At 40.3% G+C, this 20,471-nt stretch overlaps 1 protein-coding gene across 20 annotated transcripts in view; it reads right to left on the bottom strand.

The window, feature by feature from the left end:
• The window catches only part of CLASP2 (cytoplasmic linker associated protein 2), a 963,528-nt gene that overhangs the window by 412,281 nt on the left and 530,776 nt on the right, over positions 1-20,471 (bottom strand). For all 20 annotated transcript variants that reach the window (XM_029589622.1, XM_029589627.1, XM_029589623.1 and 17 more), the window contains one exon: positions 8,228-8,395. In XM_029589622.1, the coding sequence (XP_029445482.1) occupies positions 8,228-8,395 (168 nt within the window). The remainder of the gene's footprint in view (positions 1-8,227; positions 8,396-20,471) is intronic.

Below are 20,471 nucleotides of genomic sequence, written 5' to 3'. Positions count from 1 at the left end.
AATGAGCTTGGTTCCCTGGAATACTTTCCTCTCAAGAGCATCCATCGCCCTGTAATCCTTCCCTGGGGGTGCCGAGGCATGCATCCAAGAGCTCTTGGCCCTCTTGAGGGCGGATTCAACCACCACCAATTGGTGTGACAGCTGACACTTCTCAATTTCCGGTAGCCTTCTGGACAAGGTAAATCCCATCCGTCTTCCTATTTACGGGAGGTGCTGTGAGGGGGTGTTCCCAAATCCTCAACAGCAACTCCTTAAGGATCTCATGCACCAGCACCACCACGATTTCCTTAAGAGCCTCTACTAACCTGAGGATTTCCAGCATCTTGTGCCTGGCATCCTCCTCCGTCAACAACTGAAAAGGGATGGCCTTGGCCATTGCCCGCACAAGGTTAAGTCCTCTAGTGGAGACTTCTTTCGTTCCTCTGGAGAAGGCGCTCTGAAGGGAGACCCTCCACGACCTTGGAGGAAGATTCTGCAGTGTCATCCATTTAGGGGTCTTATGGAGCCTTATCCTCATTGTAATCCACAGGGGATGGGGCCCTAGGTGCTCGGCCTTCATCCAGAGGCATGAGACCAGTGGCACTGCTGCTGGCCCCGGCAAAGCTGGACAGGGGGTTGCAGGCCTTGGTGTCACTGTCTGTCTCGATGGAGCTTTCTCCTCCTCGGAACTGGTAACGAGGACCATATCAGTCGGGGGAAGCATCGGTGCCCCGCTGAGCATCGATGGCCTCCTGGGAATCGATGCCAGCTGGGTCAGTAATGCACTGATCAGCACATTGAGCTGTTCTAGCACCAGTTCCAGAACAGACAGCATGGGCATCGGCATTGTCTGTGCCATCGGCACGATGTCTTGCAACGCTCATTCAACTGCCAGCTGGACTCTCTGCTCTAACTTCTCCTCGAAAGTGCCAATGCCAATACAGACTAGGAAGCAGGAAGGGTGGCCAAATCTTCCTCGGATCCCCAAGGTGGATCGGTGACTGGCACCAGGACCAAAGGAGACCATCGTGGACCCCCAGCATCGATGGAGGATGGGCACTCATCACTGCAGGGTTGCTTGGGGGCATTAAGACATGAGCCGGCACCTTCCCGAGCCTGGCACTGTGCACTGAAGCTGACCAGTGCCAATGCTTCTTTGGCTTCCCTCGGTACTTGGCCCTGTCTTTCCCCAGAGCCGAGGTCGGTGACAACAAACTCAAGGTCCTCTATCTGGAAATAACCAACAGAGGCCAGTCTCTGGCACCCCTATCCACTGGCAGCATCAACGGAACTGATGGCCCGCTGATGTTGATGGCACAGTGTCCATCGGTGCAATTCCAAGGTCCATCGGTGCAGGTGCCGCTGACGCAGACGATACCTCGGACTTCCTAGACCCGAAGAGTTTCTCTATGTTATCGAGTTGAATATGACATCCCTTAGGGGTCATCTGGGCGAATATGCGGCAACTCCGGATGTCATGTGATGCCCACAGGCAGAGGACACACACTTCATTTGGGTCCATGATGGATATGGTCCTCGATGGAAACCAGAGGAGGCCATGATGAACGAAAAGAAGGGAAAATAAACAAAAATGGTGATGGCAGGCAGTTGAAGGTGGTGGACACAGAGGCACCGCCACCACGGGGGAAACATAAGCAAAAATAAACTTACCGGGAATGCTGAAAAACCTGACTAGGGAGCAAGAGACAACAGAGAGGGACCCGGCATTGATGAAACTTGCAAAAAAAAAAACAAACCTGAAAATTGCCAGCGAAAGTTTTCCAAAGGCAATTTTCTGAAGAAAAAGCCAAGAGCTCACCAAATTACGAGACAAAAGCTCCACATAAAAAAGAGACCGAAGAGGGACCATGCTCAGTGTGCCTAGTTGAAGTTCCAGAAACGTTAGCATAAGTTTTCCATGCCAAGCTCCTTCCGATGATGCCACCCATATGTGAGGACTACCATCCTGCTTGTCCTAGGAGAATGCACTGTACAAATCAACTCCTCTTGTATCTTTCATCAATTCAAACAGCAGAAAATCTTCAATGATATCAACTTTGCTGTTCGTAGCTCCAAAGTGTGTGTAAAACCACCCCCAAACCCCACACTGAATTAAAAGTGCCCCCTCTTACAGTGATATAAATAAAGAGAGACATATTGATTTCTCTACAGAGTCTTTCTCTCTCTGTCCTTCTTCGAACGGTATGTACGATAAAAAACATTTCCCCGGTAACGCACAGCTAATGTGGGCACAGTGCACAGAAAAAAGGTGTAGTTATTTCTGGCATTAAAACCCACGTTGCTGTGCATTACTCTATCGCATTCTATGTTAGGAGCTGCTCATTACCATTAACTTCATCCAAACTCCTCCGACTTGCATAGCAAACGTGACATTTGCATAGTAATGTGCATTCCTCTATTTAACTCACGCATTACTGCGTTATAGCATGTGTTAGGGCCTTAACACTAGCATTGAGTCCCTTGCACAAAATTTGCATTATTTATTTATTTATTTAACAGCTTTTAATATACCGGTGTTCGTGAGGCACATCACGCCGGTTTACAATAAAACTTGAGAAAGGAGGAAAATACAAAAAACAGGGAGAGGGTAAAAGAGGAGCAGGTGCAAAAAGGGGCGGGAGTGGGGGGGATAGATAGGAGGAAAGTAGAGCAGCTGAGAAGATAGAGGAGAGTAACTACAAAAGTGGAGGAGGTATTTATAGAGGGAGATATTTACAGCAGAAGGACTGCAGAGGTGTGAGAGTTTAGAACAGGTTATACAATCAAACTTATTTACAGCAGGTTATACATTATAACTTATTGACAACAGGGGGGTAGACTACGGGGGGTTGGTTTCAGGGTAGGCTTGTTTGAAAAGCCAGGTTTTGATGCCTTTTTTGAAATTGGGCAGGGAATGCTCAAGACGGAGGTGTGTGGGGAGGGAGTTCCAGAGGGCAGGGCCTGCGATGGTGAAAGCTCTTTCTCTGGTGGTGGAGAGGTGTGCTGTCTTGAGGGGGGGTGTGTGAAGGGTGCCTGCAAGAGGCAATGAAATCTTTAACCAACTCCACTACTTGGTCAAGGGCTGACAAACCCTCTGATATGGTATGGATGGTAGAACATTCTCTTCTGATCCTAGAATGGATTATTATACAACTTTTGGACTTTCTAAAATTTGAAATGGAGGCCAATTGGAAATAAGTTACACCAGAAAGCACATAGGATCTGGTGTGTCTAGACGCAGACCTAGTGATAGAATTTTTGCTGTCTAGAGTGCCACGTTTTTTTTATCTATGCCTGCTATGAACTATCTTGTTCAGTCCATTGTCATGTGCTGCAGTTATCAGTCACACGGGACTGAACAAGATAGCTCACAGCAGGCATAGAAAAAGAATGGTAAAACAGAAAAATCCAGATTCCGTGAAAGAGAACTGAAAATACTAGATGTGACGGTGCTGATGTAAGAAGGCACAATAAGGTCGGCGCAACTTATCCACTGGAAACTGTGTAAACACTAATATCATGGTACCAGGAAAGAAATGGTATCACAATCCTGAAAGAATTGTAGAGTATGAAGAAGTGATCAGCTACACAGGCCATGGTGGTAAGGAGAAAAGCATGAGCTAAGAGAAGTATTAGTACCAAGCAAGTCTTCTGTGGAACATATGAAAAGAGATCATCAAACATCAAAACATGCAATCACAGACCAAGAAAATGTGGCAGAAATATACTAAAATAATCCCATTTTTACTGGGTGTCACTGGCCTGTTTAAAAAGAACTTCCAAGCATATCTTAATATGTTGCCTATACATAGTTTCATGTAAACTCTAGAAGGTGGCTCTCTTTGGTACAATTCAAGTATTTAGAAGGTCATTAACAGTGAATTTGAGCCCATACCCAATATACCCTGACTTGGACAGGTTCATTCCAGTCATGGTATGTTCAATAAAAAAAAAGCCACCTGGAAGACACTTCTGAGTAAGAAAATAAAACAGAAAAAAAGATCCAGGAAAAGGTATTGCGACAAACTAGAAAGATGGCTGTCAAACCAGAGCAACTCAGGACAAATGAGAAATACAAATTATAATTATGGAGCAACATATAATATAGTGGGTAAGCATCATTTCATTGTATAACCTCAAATATAATCATAGATTCAAACTCCTATAACTTATTCACAACTCTTTTTTAAAAAAATGCAATTTAAGTGCATATCTAAAAATGTACTTCCCAACGCAGACATGGAGATCGAGAAATCTTTATACACCCTTGGCCTTAGGCAGTATGTCGTCATAGAAAACCCCCTGGGAATGTCATCTGAAGTCTGCTTCATTTCCACAGATGTCTGCATCAAAGGGTGCTTTCTATAGCACTGATTTAAGCATTTCTCTCTACAGTTTAAAACTGAAGGATATATTGAAAACATTTGGAAGAGAATTCTCTAATGCAGTTGTCAAAATGTGGCACACATTGAACAACATTCCCAGGGATTTTCTATGACCGCATACTCCTTGTGTCCAAGGGTGTATATACAGTGCATTCAGAAAGTATTCGGACCCGTTCACTTTTTCCACATTTTATTAATCTACAGCCTTATTCTAAAATGGATAATATGCATTTTTTCCTTAGTTTACAAACAATACCCCATGACGACAAAGCAAAATCAGGTTTGCAGAAATTAGTGCAAATTAAAAAAAAAACCCTGAAATATCACATTTACGTAAGTATTTATTCAGACCCTTTGCTATGACACTCAGAGTTGAGCTCAGGTGTATCCTTTTGCTATTGATCATCCTTGAGATGTTTTTCAAACTCGATTGGAGTCCACCTGTGGTAAATCCGATTGATTGGACATGATTTGGAAAGGCACACATCTGTTTATCTATGGTCCCACTATTAACAGTACATGTCAGAGAAAAATCACAGCCATGAAGTCGAAGATATTGTCATAGATCTCTGGGACAGGACTGTGTCTAGGCACAGATCTGAGGAAGGGTATAAAAACATTGCTGCAGCCTGAAGGTTCCCAAGAACACAGTGGCCTCCGACATTCTTAAATGGAAGAAATTTGGAACTACCAGGACTCTTCCTAGAGCTGGCCATCCACTGAAACAGAGCAATAAAGGAAGAAGGGTCTTGGTCAGGGAGGTGACCAAGAGCCCTATGGTCATTGACAGAACTCCAGAGTTTTTCTGTGGAGATGGGAGAAATTTCCAGAAGGACAACCATCTCTGCAGCACTCCAACAATCTGGTCTTTATGGAAGAGTGATCAGACGGAAGCCATTTCTCAGTAAAAGACACATGACAGCCCACTTGGCATTTGCCAAAAGGTACTTAAAGGACTCTCAGAGAATGAGAAACAAGATTCTCTGATCTGATGAAACCAAGATTGAAATCTTTGGCCTGAATGTCAAGGATCATGTCTGGATGAAACCAAGCACCGCTCATCACCTAGAAAATACCACCTGATGTTGAAGCATGGTGGTGGCAGCATAATGCTGTGGGGATGGTTTTCAGCTGCAGGAACTGGAAGACTATTCAGGATCGAGGGAAAGATGAATGGAGAAAAGTATAGAGAGATTCTTGATGAAACCTGCTCCAGAGTGCTCTGAACCTCAAGACTGGGGTGATGATTCACCTTCCAACAGGACAATGCAGAAGTACTTTCAAGACAAATCTGTGATTGTCCATGAGTGGTCCAGCCAGAACCTTACTTGTTTTATCAAGTTCATCTCCTGAGAGCCCTGAAAACAGCTGTGCATCGATGCACCCATCCAATGTGACAGAGCTTGAGAGGATCTGCAGAGAAGAAGGGGAGAAAACTCCCCAATCCAGGTATGCCAAGATTGTAGCATCATACCCAAGACGATTTGAGGCTGTAATTGCTGCAAAAGGTGGCTAAACAAAATACTGAGTACAGGGTCTGATTACTCATGTAAATGTGATATTTCAGAGTTTGGGGTTTTTTTGTTTTTTTTTTAATTAATTTGCACAAATTTCTAAAAACCCTGATTTTGCTTTGTCTTTATGGAGTATTGTGTGTAGACTGAGGAAGGAAAAAATGCAAATTATCCATTTTAGAATATGACTAACATAATGAAATGTGGAAAATGTGAAGGCGTCTGAATACACAGTAGATTTTTCAATCTCCAGATCTGCTTTGGAAAGTACACTTTTAGATATGAACTTACATTTGTTTAAATTGTTCTTTGGTAAAGTAAAAATATTTTCAAGAACATTTATTAATGAGTTGTGGGACTCTGGACCCAGGATTATATCTGAGATGAAATGATTCCATACTCACTGTATTATATGATTTTTTATTACTTTTAACTTGTATCCTCATTTATGTCCTGAGCTTCTCTAGGTTGTCAGTTGTACGTAGCTCAGTTTGGGACTTTCCATGCTGTTATCCTGAAAATAAAAAAGATGCAAGCAGATGAGAGACTGAACAGCAGAACAAACTTCCTCAGCCATCCACTTGCCAATTAAAAGGTAGATTTTAAAAGGGTCGAGCACCCATAAATGCCTGTATCTCGCCGCGCACCAAAATATGCACTATATTATAACCTATGCGCGCCACTTTGTGATTGCTCCTTCAAGGGCGCAAGAGGATAGAGAGAGACTCTTTATAGGGCTCAGTCTGATACTCTATATATGGACCATTGTAAAGGGGGCACTTTGATTCGGGGTGAGTTTTCGGGAGGTGGGTTGGCGTTAGGGGGGTATTGTTACAGACACATTCCGAGGCATCCATTGTAAAATTGACCTCATTAAAGAAAGTTTGACCTTATAAGTGATGAAACGGAGTTGATTTGTACAAAGTAGTCTCTGCTAGCTCTTACGTGCTGGCAGAGTAAAATTAGAGGCTGTGTGTGTCAGTGCTGGCTCCACCTCTAGAATGCCCATGATCTGTTCCTTTTCCGCCCACTTTTTCTGGGCGCTCATACATCGATGTACGCATGACCTTCCCGGCTATTTAAAATTCGAGTAGCTTAGTCTCGGGACACTTACGCATGTAAATGGCCGTTTTTGTGCGCACAAGTTTTTAAAATCTACCTTTAAGCCTCTTTCCCACCCACTGAGCACACCAACAGCTTAGTAGATGTATTTTTTTTTTTTGACACACGGCCAATCCCTGGTTTAAATCCTTTAAATTGTTATTATTACAACCTTTTACAGAGGTATTTGTGACCAAAGAACTTTCATATACTATTAAGCGGAATTACTAGCATTACCATTATTTTCTAGCTGTATTCTTACATATAATATATACTGTGGTCAGTGTTTGATCTTGCTAAACTACAATAAATAGTATTCATAATAAATTGTGTTAATTCGCCATGTTTGGAGGACGATCTGACTATGTGACCTGTTGATTCCTAGTCTCTAAGGAGAATGATATAGTAGATGCTCTTACCTCTGGAATGCTCTGCTGAGACTTACTTCCCCTGACACACTTTCAGGATACATTAAAAACTTGTACTTTTTAATGTATTAATCTGTTCTCAGATGCTAGATAGCACTCTGCAGCCACTACCTGTTCTTTTTCATACCAAATTCATTGCCTATGCCGTTGTCCCTCAAAATAATTCCAAAACTACATTCCTCATAAAAATCTAATTCTGCTGCGACCTCCTCTTTCTACTGAATTATTTGGTTCTCAGACCTCCTTAGGAAGCAGGATCAATGTAAGTAACTTCGTGCCATAGAAACACATCTCCCAAGGCCTCACTGAAATTATGTAGCGGTGATATTTATCTTTATCTACAATAAAGCTGAAGACTCATTTGTCGGTCAGTACAATTAACTACCTCTACCCTTTCGCGTAAACTATAACTACATTACCACAATGTGAGCTCCATGCCAAGAGTCAACAGCTAACTCCTAATGGAGAAATCTGAGCTGCTGTGACATGAAGCCATACTCATTTCTATAAGTCAGAACAAAATATCCATAAACCAGGTTGATGGGTAGTCAATCCCTAAGCTAAAGAATAGATCCCAGGGATTCACAGCATAGGTTACAAGACCTCCTGCAGTGATAGAAATGGTATTTCTGAAAATGTTATTGTGATACTGTTTCAGGTTAAAAAAAAAGTGAGCAGATGAATTCTGGAAGTCAAAAGGCAGGTTACACACACAAAAATGTAATGACATTTTCAAAGCGACCTTTAAATAATAGAGAGAGACCATGTAAACAGAAAACACTTGTTTCTTGTGCAATAATGATCACTCAACAAATCTTACTTGAGGCTCTCCTGCGAGCTGGACGACGACCTGTCCGACTGGGGAAGAGATGCCACGCTCCCGGATGACTTTAAGCAAGATTGCAAACTCTTTTGATAAGATGGCTCAAGCGAGTTGTACAGTGCATCCGTTTCTGCAGGGAAGTGATTTCTGAGACCCCAGTAAGCCCTATAAAACAAAATAAAATATTTGGCATGTCTTTCTTTAAACCCCCAATTATCTGTGTCACTAAAGATACCACCACAGTATTGGGCATTTGTTCAGAATATCTCATATTTCTTCCTGCTTCCAAGTAGTTTTATACAATGTCATAAATAGGTTAGCAATTTATCAGTTTTGTTTCTATACTTCAATGGAAAAGAACATTAATTTTAAAGTGCCAGGAATTCTAGCCTCTCAGGTTAAAAATGAAGAAAAGCCCAACACATAGAAAAAAAGCAGCTCTGCAAAGATTTTACACCAGTATGACTCCTTCTCCAGAATAAAAGACTGCTTGAGCAATGAATCACAAAAAAAAAAAAAAAAGAAAAGAAAAATCTCAAATTGAAGCAGAACTCACATCTAACCAGCAACACACATCTTTGGTGGCACTTAATGCAACATCTTAAACATGACCAGAAACTGACTGCACAACAACCACCACTGAAAAATACAGCGACACCCTCATCTCCTGCACATCCATTCATAAGTTGTACTTTCTCAAACCAGAAGTAATGATGCATACACATGAATATATGAAAAAGTTTTACTAAAGAAAAGTTTTGCTATCCACAGTCCTCCTTGAACCAGAGCACAAATATGTATTTAAAATATTTTATATTCCACCCTTACAAACATCTGGTTTTCTAGGAAGCACACAATAAAGCCACCTAGAAAAGTTGAGCACTCAAAACAGACTAAACAACAATATATAGACAAACACAGAATGTAACAATTAAAATCTTTTAAAAATCCTAAATTTCTACTCATCCACAATAAGATTCTTTCCTATTCTGGAAATACCTCAAAAAATCAGTCTTAAGTTTTTTTTGTTTTTTTTTTAGATTTTCTCACCTTCTCTTGGCTTAACTTGTATCAGAAGGTCATTCCAGAGTTTAGGACCAACCACTGAAAAGGCTCTGCTACTCTTATGCATCATATGATCACATCTGACTTCAAGGGGAAATACAGATCATTCAACTTTGCACAAAAAAGTCATATCACCTATCCCTCTCTAAGCAAGACTCACCCTGATTTCCAATTAAATAGCTTAAAGTATGTTGTCATATTGTTTTCACATTTTTCAAACACGTTAAAGGTCTAGAGAGAGGTGTTACCAGGTAATCTTGCTGCTTGTATTTGATAACTTTTGCACTTTCACTTCCAATCTTTCGCATGTCAAAGTGAAGAAAACAATTATCTCAGAAACAAAATCACAGAAATAAGTATTTTCTTGTATTTTTCTTTTGACACAAATTCCAATTGGAGGAGCATTGTCCGCCTTGGCACAAAGTCTAGGGAAATGTTTAAACATGGACTTTGTCCAATTTTTCAAAGAAAAAGTATGCGTGTACTTTTGCTTTGCAACTCATTTCACATATAAAGCACCCATGGACATTTGCACCTGCCTTTTGTGTGAGTCTTTCTTGCATGAAAAGTCACAAGACTAGACATGAAAATGCAATTTGCATGTGCTATTTTCCTCCCCTGACCTCAATGCATCCCTGGGACCACCTCCTTTAAATGTATGCATGTTGTTCTACTTTTAGCTGCACTGATGGAGTGCAATTATAAGAATTTATAAATACAAATCTTTGTTTGCCTATTCAAATGGCTTTGAAAATTGTCCTTAGTGAACATGGCGGTACTCTATCTTATCGTATAACATTGTTTTTCCAATGATATATCAAAAAAAGTTGCAGTTATAGCACCTGAGACACAATCTATGTTTCCAGTCTTCCTAACAGCTTCTAAGTTTATATTTTTCAGCTGCAAAAGCTTCCTAATTATACCTCTAGAATACTATATTCCATCATCTGTATTTCTATGAAGGAACTATTTTCTAGGGTGTGCATATTTAGACTTAAGGATATACAAAGGACCCAGTATAGCAAAAATAATAAGAGACTGTCTCTATGAAACTTTGTGTTATACTGACATGAATATTGAGAGGACCCAAAAACCCTCTTACAATTGCAATATGTGCTCAAAGGAGAGACTAGTAAATTACCAGTTCAAAGTCAGGAATGCGTATTAGCGATTCCTTTGAAATTTGTGTAGAAATTTATATAAGAAATTGCCATGCTGGGTCAGACCAAGCTCAGCATCCTGTTTTCAACAGAGGCCAAACTAGGCCACAAGAACCTGGCAGTTACCCAAACTCAAGATTATCCCATGCTACTGATGCCAGTAATAGCAAAGGCCATTCCCTAAGTCAACTTGATTAATAGCAGTTAATGGACTTCTCCTCCAAGAACTTATCCAAACCTTTTTTAAACTCCGCTACACTAAGGGGCAGATTTTCAAAAGGTTACGCGCGTAAGTCCCAGGGCTTTCCTGGGGAGGCGTGTCGTGGCTGGCGCGTCATCGGGGGCGTTCCAGTGGCGGGGGCCATGGGCGTGGTTCCGGCCCAGGGGCGTGGCCGCGGCCTCCGGACCAGCCCCTGGACTGGAACATGGCGCGCCGGCAGCCGGCCGGTGCGCACAAGTTACGCCTGCCTTGGGCAGCCGTAACTTGTAAAATAAAGGTGGGGGAGGGGGGGGAATTAGGGTTGGGGGGTGGGTTAGATAGGGGAAGGGAGGGGAAGGTGGAGGGGGGGGGGGGCGGAAGGAAAGTTCCCTCTGAAGCCGCTCATGCACGCATGTTATAAAATCGGGAGTAGATTTGTTCGCGCTGGGTTGCGCGCACAAATCTACTCCCGCGCGCACCTTTTAAAATCTACCCCTAACTGCACTAATCACATCCTCTGGCAATAAATTCCAGAGCTTTATTGTGTGTTGAGTGAAAAAGAAATTTCTCCGGTTTGTCTTAAATGTGCTACTTTGCTAACTTCATGGATTGCCTCCTAGTCCTTCTATTATCCAAAAGTGTAAATAACTGATCCACATCTACTTGTTCAAGACCTCTCATGATTTTAAAGTCCTCTATCATATCCCCCCTCAGCCGTCTCTTCTCCACTTTACTCCTTTTCTTTCCATTGGGGTAATTTAGAGTTTGTACCAGGTCTAATGTCTTTAGGTCATGGGCACAGAAAAGAACATGATAGCTATGCTTTATTTTTAATTTATGAATGTACAATTATAAACTGCCTAGAAATGTTGATAGGCGGTCTATACATTTTTAAATAAACAAATAAGGCAAATTTCTATTGTACTTAGTGGAGAAGGATGTATGCTGTCATTCTAGGAGCTAAGAGATCTGTATAAAATGGAAAATCTTGCATAAGAAAACCTTCAGAAAATCTGGGAAGGCCACATTCAACAACTTCCTGCAAAAAACTTCCTTCTGGGGGAATTCTGCGCCTAACATTTTAAAATTTGTACACAAAAATGTAAAATTCTGCAAAAGTCTGCATACTTTATATTGGTCAAAATAACACTATATATCACAGTCTTTGAGTAATTACTGTATATAATGTAATACAGAAAAGTTACTGCTCAAAGATGCAGAGTTTTAAATATTTTGAACAGCATTCCTCTAGAACAGGGGTGGGCACTTCCGGTCCTCGAGGGCCACAAACCAGTCTGGTTTTCAGGATATCCCTAATGAATATGCATGACATAGATTTGCATACAACTGAGGCAGAGTGCATGCAAATCTCTCTCATGTATATTCATGGTTTGTGGCCCTCGAGGACCGGAAGTGCCCACCCCTGCTCTAGAAGTACACTGTAAGAGGGTCTTTTCCACCCTCTCATCCTATTCCTGTGGCCAGATCCTTTTCAGTCTGCCCTCTGAGGCCTCAACTCCTCCACTATCTCTCCCTCCCTCTTTCAGGTTCAACTCCTTCCATCCTATCCCCAACCCAACACTCCACTTTGAGTTTGACTCCTCTCTTACACAGCACTTCACACAGGCTCCCTCTGGCCATCTGTCTCACACTCACCCCCTCACATAAGCTCCCTCTGGCCCTTTCACCCACACAACTGCTCACGTTAGTTCCCTCTCCCTCTCCCCCTCGCATCCACACACAGGCTTCTCTCTCTCAACCAACATCCCCTCTCACACAGGATCCCTTCCTTTCTCTCTCGCACCCACTCACATCCTCACACAAGCTCTCTCTCGTACCCACACGCAGGCTTCCTCTGTCTCTCTCTCATACACACCTCCCTCACACAGACTCCTTCTCACACATACCTCCATAACACTGGCTCCCTCTCTTTCTCGCACACACCTCCCTCACACAGGCTCTCCCCTCTTTCTCGCACACAAACTGTCACACAGACTCCCTTCTCTTTCACACACCCCTTTCATACAAGCTCCCTCTCTTTCTTGCACACACCTCCCTCACACAGGGATCCTGTCTCTTACAGAGACTTCCTCTCTTTCTCGCACACATACACTCTTTCTGAGAGGCTCCTTCTCTCACACATACCTTCACTCAGGTTCCCAAATAAATCTCCCTGCAAACCTGAAACTCATACTATAAAACCTCATATTAACCAACTCACAATAAAGCTTCCTTAGTTTCTCAGGTACTCACTGAGATTACATGCAAATAAAAAAAACAATCAGCAGGAAGTCTTAGCCAGGAAAACAGTACATAAAACTCACTGTCTGACCCTAGTATTCTCAGTTTTTCTCCTTCTGCGTATATAAATCACTAAGTCTCCATTTAGTTTTAAAAAAGAATCATATAACCTTCAGGATCCTAAAGTATTTTGGAATTATTACTCAGAATGATTTTCATCCTTGCTGATAATCCAAAATTTTGTTTCAAATTCCTTAGTTGCTCTTGCATTGCAATAAACTATTTCCTTTTCTGTTATGCGACTTCACATGCCTTCCCAGACCCCAACTAAATCTCAATTTATCAACAACCATAGTCAGTCACTTCAGAACATTGTAAATAGTTGCTCCTCTTTATGTTAATTTCCTATGGCTTTTCTTTCTCTTCCCAGTTTTGATTAACCTCTGTTTATTGTAACTTCACTGTTTTCTCTTCACTTGTTACAGTTGCAAGTTCTGTTTTCACACCCCCCCCCCTGTTAATTGTAAACCAGCATGTGATTGTATCATGAATGCAGGTACATAAAAACTCTAAATAAAATAAAATAAATAAATTAGGTTCTTCAAAAATCAACATTTTCTTTTGTTTCTACAGTACAATCTTTCCAGGATTTCCAACAATTAAGAGTATCTCAAGTCATGTTGCACCATGGTATTTGGGTTGTTGGGTTTTGTTTTTTTTTGCTGCTGCATTTATGGGAAGGCATGCCATACACTCTTTCAATCTCAAAGTTTTTCGCAAAGAAGACCATATTCAAACACATTTAGCTGGCTAGCTCAGAAATTATCCAGCTAAATGAATATTTGAGCACTTATCCAGCTAAATTCTAGACAGCTAATAAGTTAGGCAGCTAGAATTTATCCGGATAAGTCAGGGGTCTTTTGGGGCGAAACTGGTAGCAGTAGAGTTAGCTGGCTAAGTTAACTGGCTAACTTCCATATTCAGAGTTAGCCGGCTAAATCTGCTCGGGCTAAAAACCTGTCCTAAAGTTAGCTGGCTAACTTTAAGATAATCAGCTATAACAATAGTGTGCTGATTACAAATGAGATTTAGACAGATTGTTCCAAACAGTATGTTTAATTGCAAATTGTTTAAAGTACGGTAAATTTTCAGTCACAATTCATTAATTATCTGCATTTTTTGTAAAATAAAATTAAACTGAAAAATGCTGCTTGCATAAGTATTCAACCCTTGTGCTGTGGAAGTTCCAAGTTTACACAGATGAAAGATACTGCCCTAACTATTGGCTTACAATTGGCCTCTACCTGTGAGTCATTAAAAAAGGTCACCTAATTCCAGTACCATTGGTCAGACTGTGAATCTGAAAAAAAGCTGTGACAATGAAGACCAAAGATCATTATAAGAAAATTAAAACAAAACAAAACACAACTTATAGACATGCACAATATAAGAAAAGGCTACAAAATTATATCAAAGTGCTTGGATATCCCAGTAAGCAATATTGGATCAATTGTAAGGAAATGGAAGCTGCATCATACCAACCAGACACTGCCTAGACAAGGACATCCTGCAAAACTCAGCATCAGGACAAGGAGGAGACTTGTGAAAGAAGTAACAGGAAGGTCAAGAATCACTTTGAAGGAGCTACAGAGTTCAGTGGCTGGGACTGGAATGGAGGTGCACCAGTCAACAATATCAAGAGCTCTATATACAACTGGTCTGCATGGGCGAATGACTAGAAAGAAGCCATTACTGAAGAAAAATCACATCAAAGCACGTCTGGAGTTTGCCACAAAGCATCAGAGTGACCCAACTAAAATATGGGATGAGGGTTTTGTGATAAGATGAGACAGAAATTGAGCTTTTGGGCCAAAATTCAAAATGTTATGTGCAGGGCAAACCTAATGCTGTCCATTCCTCTGCAAGCACTATCCCAACAGTAAAGTATAGGGGTGGCAACATCATGTTGTGGGGATGCTTTTCCTCAGTGAGGCTGGACATCTTATTAAAATTGAAAGACAGATGGATGGTGCATACAGGGAGATACTGTAGGAAAACCTAACTGAGCAAAAAAACTAAGAAGTCAATATTCAAAGCCATTTAGATGGATAACTGAAAAGTTATCCATCTAAATGACTACCCGGCGATATTCTAGCCACATAAATTGGGGGCATTCTGGGGGCGGGCGGAAGGCATTTTTGGGCTGAGCAGAGTTAGCCGCATAAGTTACAGTTGTGCTCATAAGTTTACATACTCTTGAATAATTTGTAAAATATATCTGTTATTTTTAATGTGTTTCAAATTTAACTATTTTATACATCACAGAATAGCACAAGTATTGAACAAACCATAGCAATAAAGGAAATAATAATATGATCCTGTTCAAAAGTTTACAAATCCTTGAACATTTGGGCTGATAACATACACAAGTTGACACACACAGGTTGAGATGGCAATAAAGGGTATGCATCCACACCTGTGCCTTATTTGATTGTAATTAGTGTCTGAGTATAAATAGTCAATGAGTTTCTTAGCTCTTGAGAAACCCTTGTGCATTTCATCCAGGGCTGCACTGACTCTGGTGATTACTGAAGCTTGGGGAAAGCAAAACAACAGTCAAAGGATCTGCAAGCAAAAGTAGTTCAACTTTATAAATCAAGAAAAGGATATAAAAAGATATCCAAAAATTTGAAAATACCAGCCAGTACTATTCAAATTCTGATCAAAAAGTGAAAAACACCATACCAGACTAAGAAAGATTTCAGATACAACTGCCAGGAAAATTTATTGGTATGCAAAGAAAACCCACAAACAACTTCTAATGAAATACAGGCTTATCTGAAACAAATTGGTGTGGGTGTTTCAGCATGCATAATGAGATACTTGAACAAAAATGGGCTGCATGGTCGAGTTGCCAGAAAAAAAGCCATTGCTGCATCAAAACCACAAATCAGCCTGCTTACAATACGCCAAGCAGCACCTAGAGAAGCCTCAAAATTTCTGGAACAAAATAATTTGGAGTGATGACACCAAAATTGAACTTTATTGTCTGGAATCAACACCATCCCTATTGTGAAGCATGGAGGTATATCTCTGCTGTTTTGTGTTTTTTTTTTGGGGGGGGAGGGGGAGTTACAGAAGCACAGGGAATTTAGTCGAAATTGATAGCAGGATGAATGCAGCATCTTATCAGAAGGTATTGGACGAGAATTTTCATTCAACAGCCAAGAAGCTGTGCATGGGGTGCACTTGGACTTTACAACATGTAAATGAGCCAAAAAATAAGGCCAAGTCGACCCTTCAGCAGATGAAGCAGAAAAACATGAAGGTTCTGGAGTGGCCATCACAGTCTCCTGACGTCAATATCATTGGGTCATTTTAGGAAGAACTGAAACATGCAGTTCATGCTAGACAACCAAATAATTTGCAGGGTCTAGAAGTTTTTTGCCAAGAGGAATGAGCAGCTTTACCACATGAGAAAATAAAGGGCCTCATTCACAATTATAACAAAAAACTGCAAGCAATCATTGATGCAAAAGTGGGCAAAACACAATATTAAGAACTAAGGGTATGTACAATTTTGAACAGGACCATTTTATTATTTCCTTTATTGCTAAGGTTTGTTTAATGATTGTGCTATTCTGTGATGCATAATAGCTTAATTTGAAACATTAAAAATAACAGACGTGTTCTGTCTGATCACTTATGTTTTCTTAAAATGCTACACATCTCACAAATTCTGCCAGGGATATGTAAACTTATGAGCACAACTGTATGTGGATAACTCCGATATTTGGATTTAGCCACTTAACCTATGCAGCTAACTCTGGTCATAACGCTAGACATAACTGGCTAATTTTAAGATAGACGGGTATATTCAGCAGTGTGACTAGTTAACTAGCTAAGCCACACAATGGCTGAAAATGGACCCCTAAAACTTGGGAGACAATTATTACAAGCACAAGGCCAAAGCAATGCAGGAGTGGTTGAACAACCAAAAGGTGAATGTTCTAAATGCTCAAATCAAAGACCAGATCTCAATCCAATTGAGAATCCGTGGCTCTATTTAAAAATTGCAGTCCATAAGTGTCATCCAACCAATCTGAACAACCTGGAGCAAATCTGCCAGGAAAAATGGGCAAAAATCACTTCCAAACAGCGTACAAAGCTAGTAGAAACTTACTCCAATAGACTTAAAGCTGTTATTGCAGCTCTACAAAAGTAGTAGTCTGAAGGGGTTGAATACTTACACAAACAGTATTTCCCAGTTTATTTTATTTTGCAGAAAAGTTATGAATTGTGACTTTGAAAATTTACTTTAAGAGCATACTAGTTTGCAATGAACATACTGTCTGGAAAAATCTGTGTAAATATCATTTGTAATCCAGATGAATCTACTGATTTTTTAGGGGGTCAGATAATTTTGCAAGCCACTGTACCTCCAAAGTTAACCAGACAAGTTTATCCAGCTAATTTTGCTATGCTTGAATATGGACCTCTAAATTTACAAAAGCTCTAGCAGAAAACTGTCCATAAATTTCACTGGATCATCTTGTCTTCTCAAATTGTTGCTCCAACTCTACTCGCTGGACATCTTTTTTCAATTCAGCAATTATTTTGGCTTTGCACTATAACAGTATATCAGTATTTTCTAATAAGAAAGTCCTTTCTTCCAATTCATCCACTCTCTTTTGAAAAAGAAAGACTTTAACCTTAAGGAAAGTCAACTCCATTTTAATTTCTTTAGCTGTACCATGATTCTCTATCATTAGTACCATTACGAATTGCAACTCCTTCATGACCATGTTAAAAAGGGAGGCTTCGATTTCCTTTCTGTCAAGCATTCTCTGTTTGTACCTTTTGATTCTAATCGACACCAGGAAATTCACTTTTATTGTGATATTAGGGACATGGATACCACTTCGAGCTGTTAATTTAAACTATTTTATTCTCCTCCTCCCCAGCTATTACCAGTGCCATCTAGTGGCCATGATGTTCAAACAAATAGTACCACATTCCCTTTCCCAAATGAGAGGAATGACAATTCTCACCAAGAAACAATACCATATTTAAGCAAATGTAAATGCTATCAGTAAACCAGCTAGACCTACAATTTGTCAGAAATTATTCTGCCATATTGACAGTCAGCCACTATTCCAACATCCTATTTTAAAATCAGTTCTATAAAAGGCCTGTTGATTCTTTATTCTAAGAAGCCTGGAGGACTATAGCTTTGGCAGTCTATCTTAAGCGTGCTTTTTTTTTTTTTTTTTTTTAAAGAATTTTTAACAGATGACCATCTCTAATTCCTACTATCATCCAGTCCCCAATGAGTTATTCTGTCAACAGATTGTATTCAGTGTTGGATTAGAACATACAGAGCTGTGAAGAAGTTACATACAGACTCCTTGGCTTCTGTTTGCATGAATAAAAACAGGCTAGTTCAAAGATATTATTGGTAAAACATGGTGACTAAGTGCAACTTTACCATACCATTATTCATCTGGTCAGCAGAGAGTCCTCCAGAGAGAATGGTCTCTCTGGAGGACTCATGGTGTACAAAGAAGGTCTACTTGTCCCTGTTTTGGTTATTTATCCAGGATAGAGGTCTGGGCAACTGCAAAATCCCTTTATTCAAAGGGGCCAGGCTTCTATGTGCTGGAAGTCTAGTTTTGCCAGGGGTGCAACTTGAAAGCAGGGCAGAGTGGGGTAGCCAAGGCTGCCAATGTTAATAGCAAAACACGATTCACCCCAAAAGATTCAAACCACCTCAGCTGTAGGCTAAACCACCTCAGCTGTAGGCTATTTTGGCTGAGGCCTGGTGCTGTTTTATGCACTGGCAGAAGTAGCAGCAGGAGTTCCAAGAGGCACGGTAGACTTCTCCTGTCTCACCCCTAGTCTCTTGGTGAAGTAGTAAAGTTGCACAGATGATGCAACTAACCTCCACTTCTGATATCATGTGGTGTTAACATGGCCACCACACTGAGCAAGAAAATGACGTCTAAATAAAAAAAGCAACAACAAGGTTCTCACTATATTTTCAATGCACTACACTAAAATGGAGCAGAACCTCCAATTGTAGAGATGAAACTTTCAAAAATCAAGTGTGCTGAATATGCATTTATCAAAAGTGGTATTATACAATCATGCTAAGCAGCCCAAACAAGACCCAGCTTCAAAATGTACAAAAAGTTATAATCATATACCACAGAAGGTGAAAACTGTCCCCAAACTGTGATGGGTATTGCTTATATATATATATATATATAATATATCTTATACAACTTTCATGAGTCCATATGCAAAAAAGTAAAAGTTAAAATAAATGAAAACCAAAATGCCTGTTATTTCAATTTATATACAAAGCTGTACTTATTTGTGGAAGAATAACTGCCAAAGCAGTTCAGGGTACAAAAATGAGTCAAAAAGAAGCAAAGAGGTCCACAAAAGGAAGATCAAAACAGCTCATGATCAACACTATTATTTTGGCACACTGTAATGCCTGCCTCAGAGGCCAAGCCTGCATTACAGTGTTGAACGTGTTCACTGTCACAAAAAATATCTAAACAGATGTTCTGTTTTTTCACTTGATTTAACTTTTTAACTCTTGGAAATTATAGATACATATATATAACAAAGCAATACGCTTCACCGTCTGGGGACAATTTTCACCTTCAATGGTATGCGAATATAATATTTGTGCCTTTTGAAGCTGGGCCTTGATTAGGGCCGTTTGGCATAGTTCTATGATACATTTGATATAAGCATGTAAGTTTAATATACGTTTATTACATTAGATTTTTGTACATTGTTGACGGGTTCTCCATTTTTGTTTGGAGTGGGTAAATTAAACAACTTTCTTATCCTCCTCCTCAGCTATTATCAGTGCCACTTAGTAGTCTCAATGTTTACACATCAGATATCACATTCCCGTTGCCAGATTTACTAGTGGTCATAAACAATTATCTGTTAGGACAAGTATTTGGAAGAGGAAGCAATTACACTTTCAGCACTTGTTATTTTTCCCTTGTTCCTTTGAGATCAGATCCAGCAACCAATTCTCTAGTGCCCCTCCTACACCTTCTCTCCACCCCCAGAAAACATTTATTTTTCTTAATGCATCTGCTGATTGACAGACTTGCTGTGTTTATCTTAATAAATTTACAACATTAAAAAATATTCATATTTCACTATTGTCTCTGCTCTTAAATATTTTGTTGCAGTAACTGAGATCAAAGCTAAGTATAATCTCAGCTAAGCTTTGAAAAACGTTGTGAGAATGCCCATATCCTGGTAGCAGATTGTAGGTCAACAACACTATGCAAATATAGGCCCTCCACATACAGAGTATATGAAAGGAAACAGAAGATGTTACACTGCTGCAGTAAGAAACACTATAAAAATGTTTTTGAGTGAGCAGATTTCATGTGAGAAAGCACAAAGAAAGATTCATATAATTTGTTATGTCTAACCCAAATCAACTGGGATATGAAGCTACATTAGAGAAATAAAATGGTTTATGTGTTAGGGTGGATAGGATAGTTGACAGGCCAATAAAATCACCACAGATTACCAA

Source organism: Rhinatrema bivittatum, chromosome 2, assembly GCF_901001135.1.
Source record: "Rhinatrema bivittatum chromosome 2, aRhiBiv1.1, whole genome shotgun sequence".
NCBI classification, from domain to species: Eukaryota; Metazoa; Chordata; class Amphibia; order Gymnophiona; family Rhinatrematidae; genus Rhinatrema; species Rhinatrema bivittatum.
The sequence above is the reverse complement of the archived record's forward strand: the minus strand, read 5'-3'. Positions and strand labels throughout refer to the sequence as shown.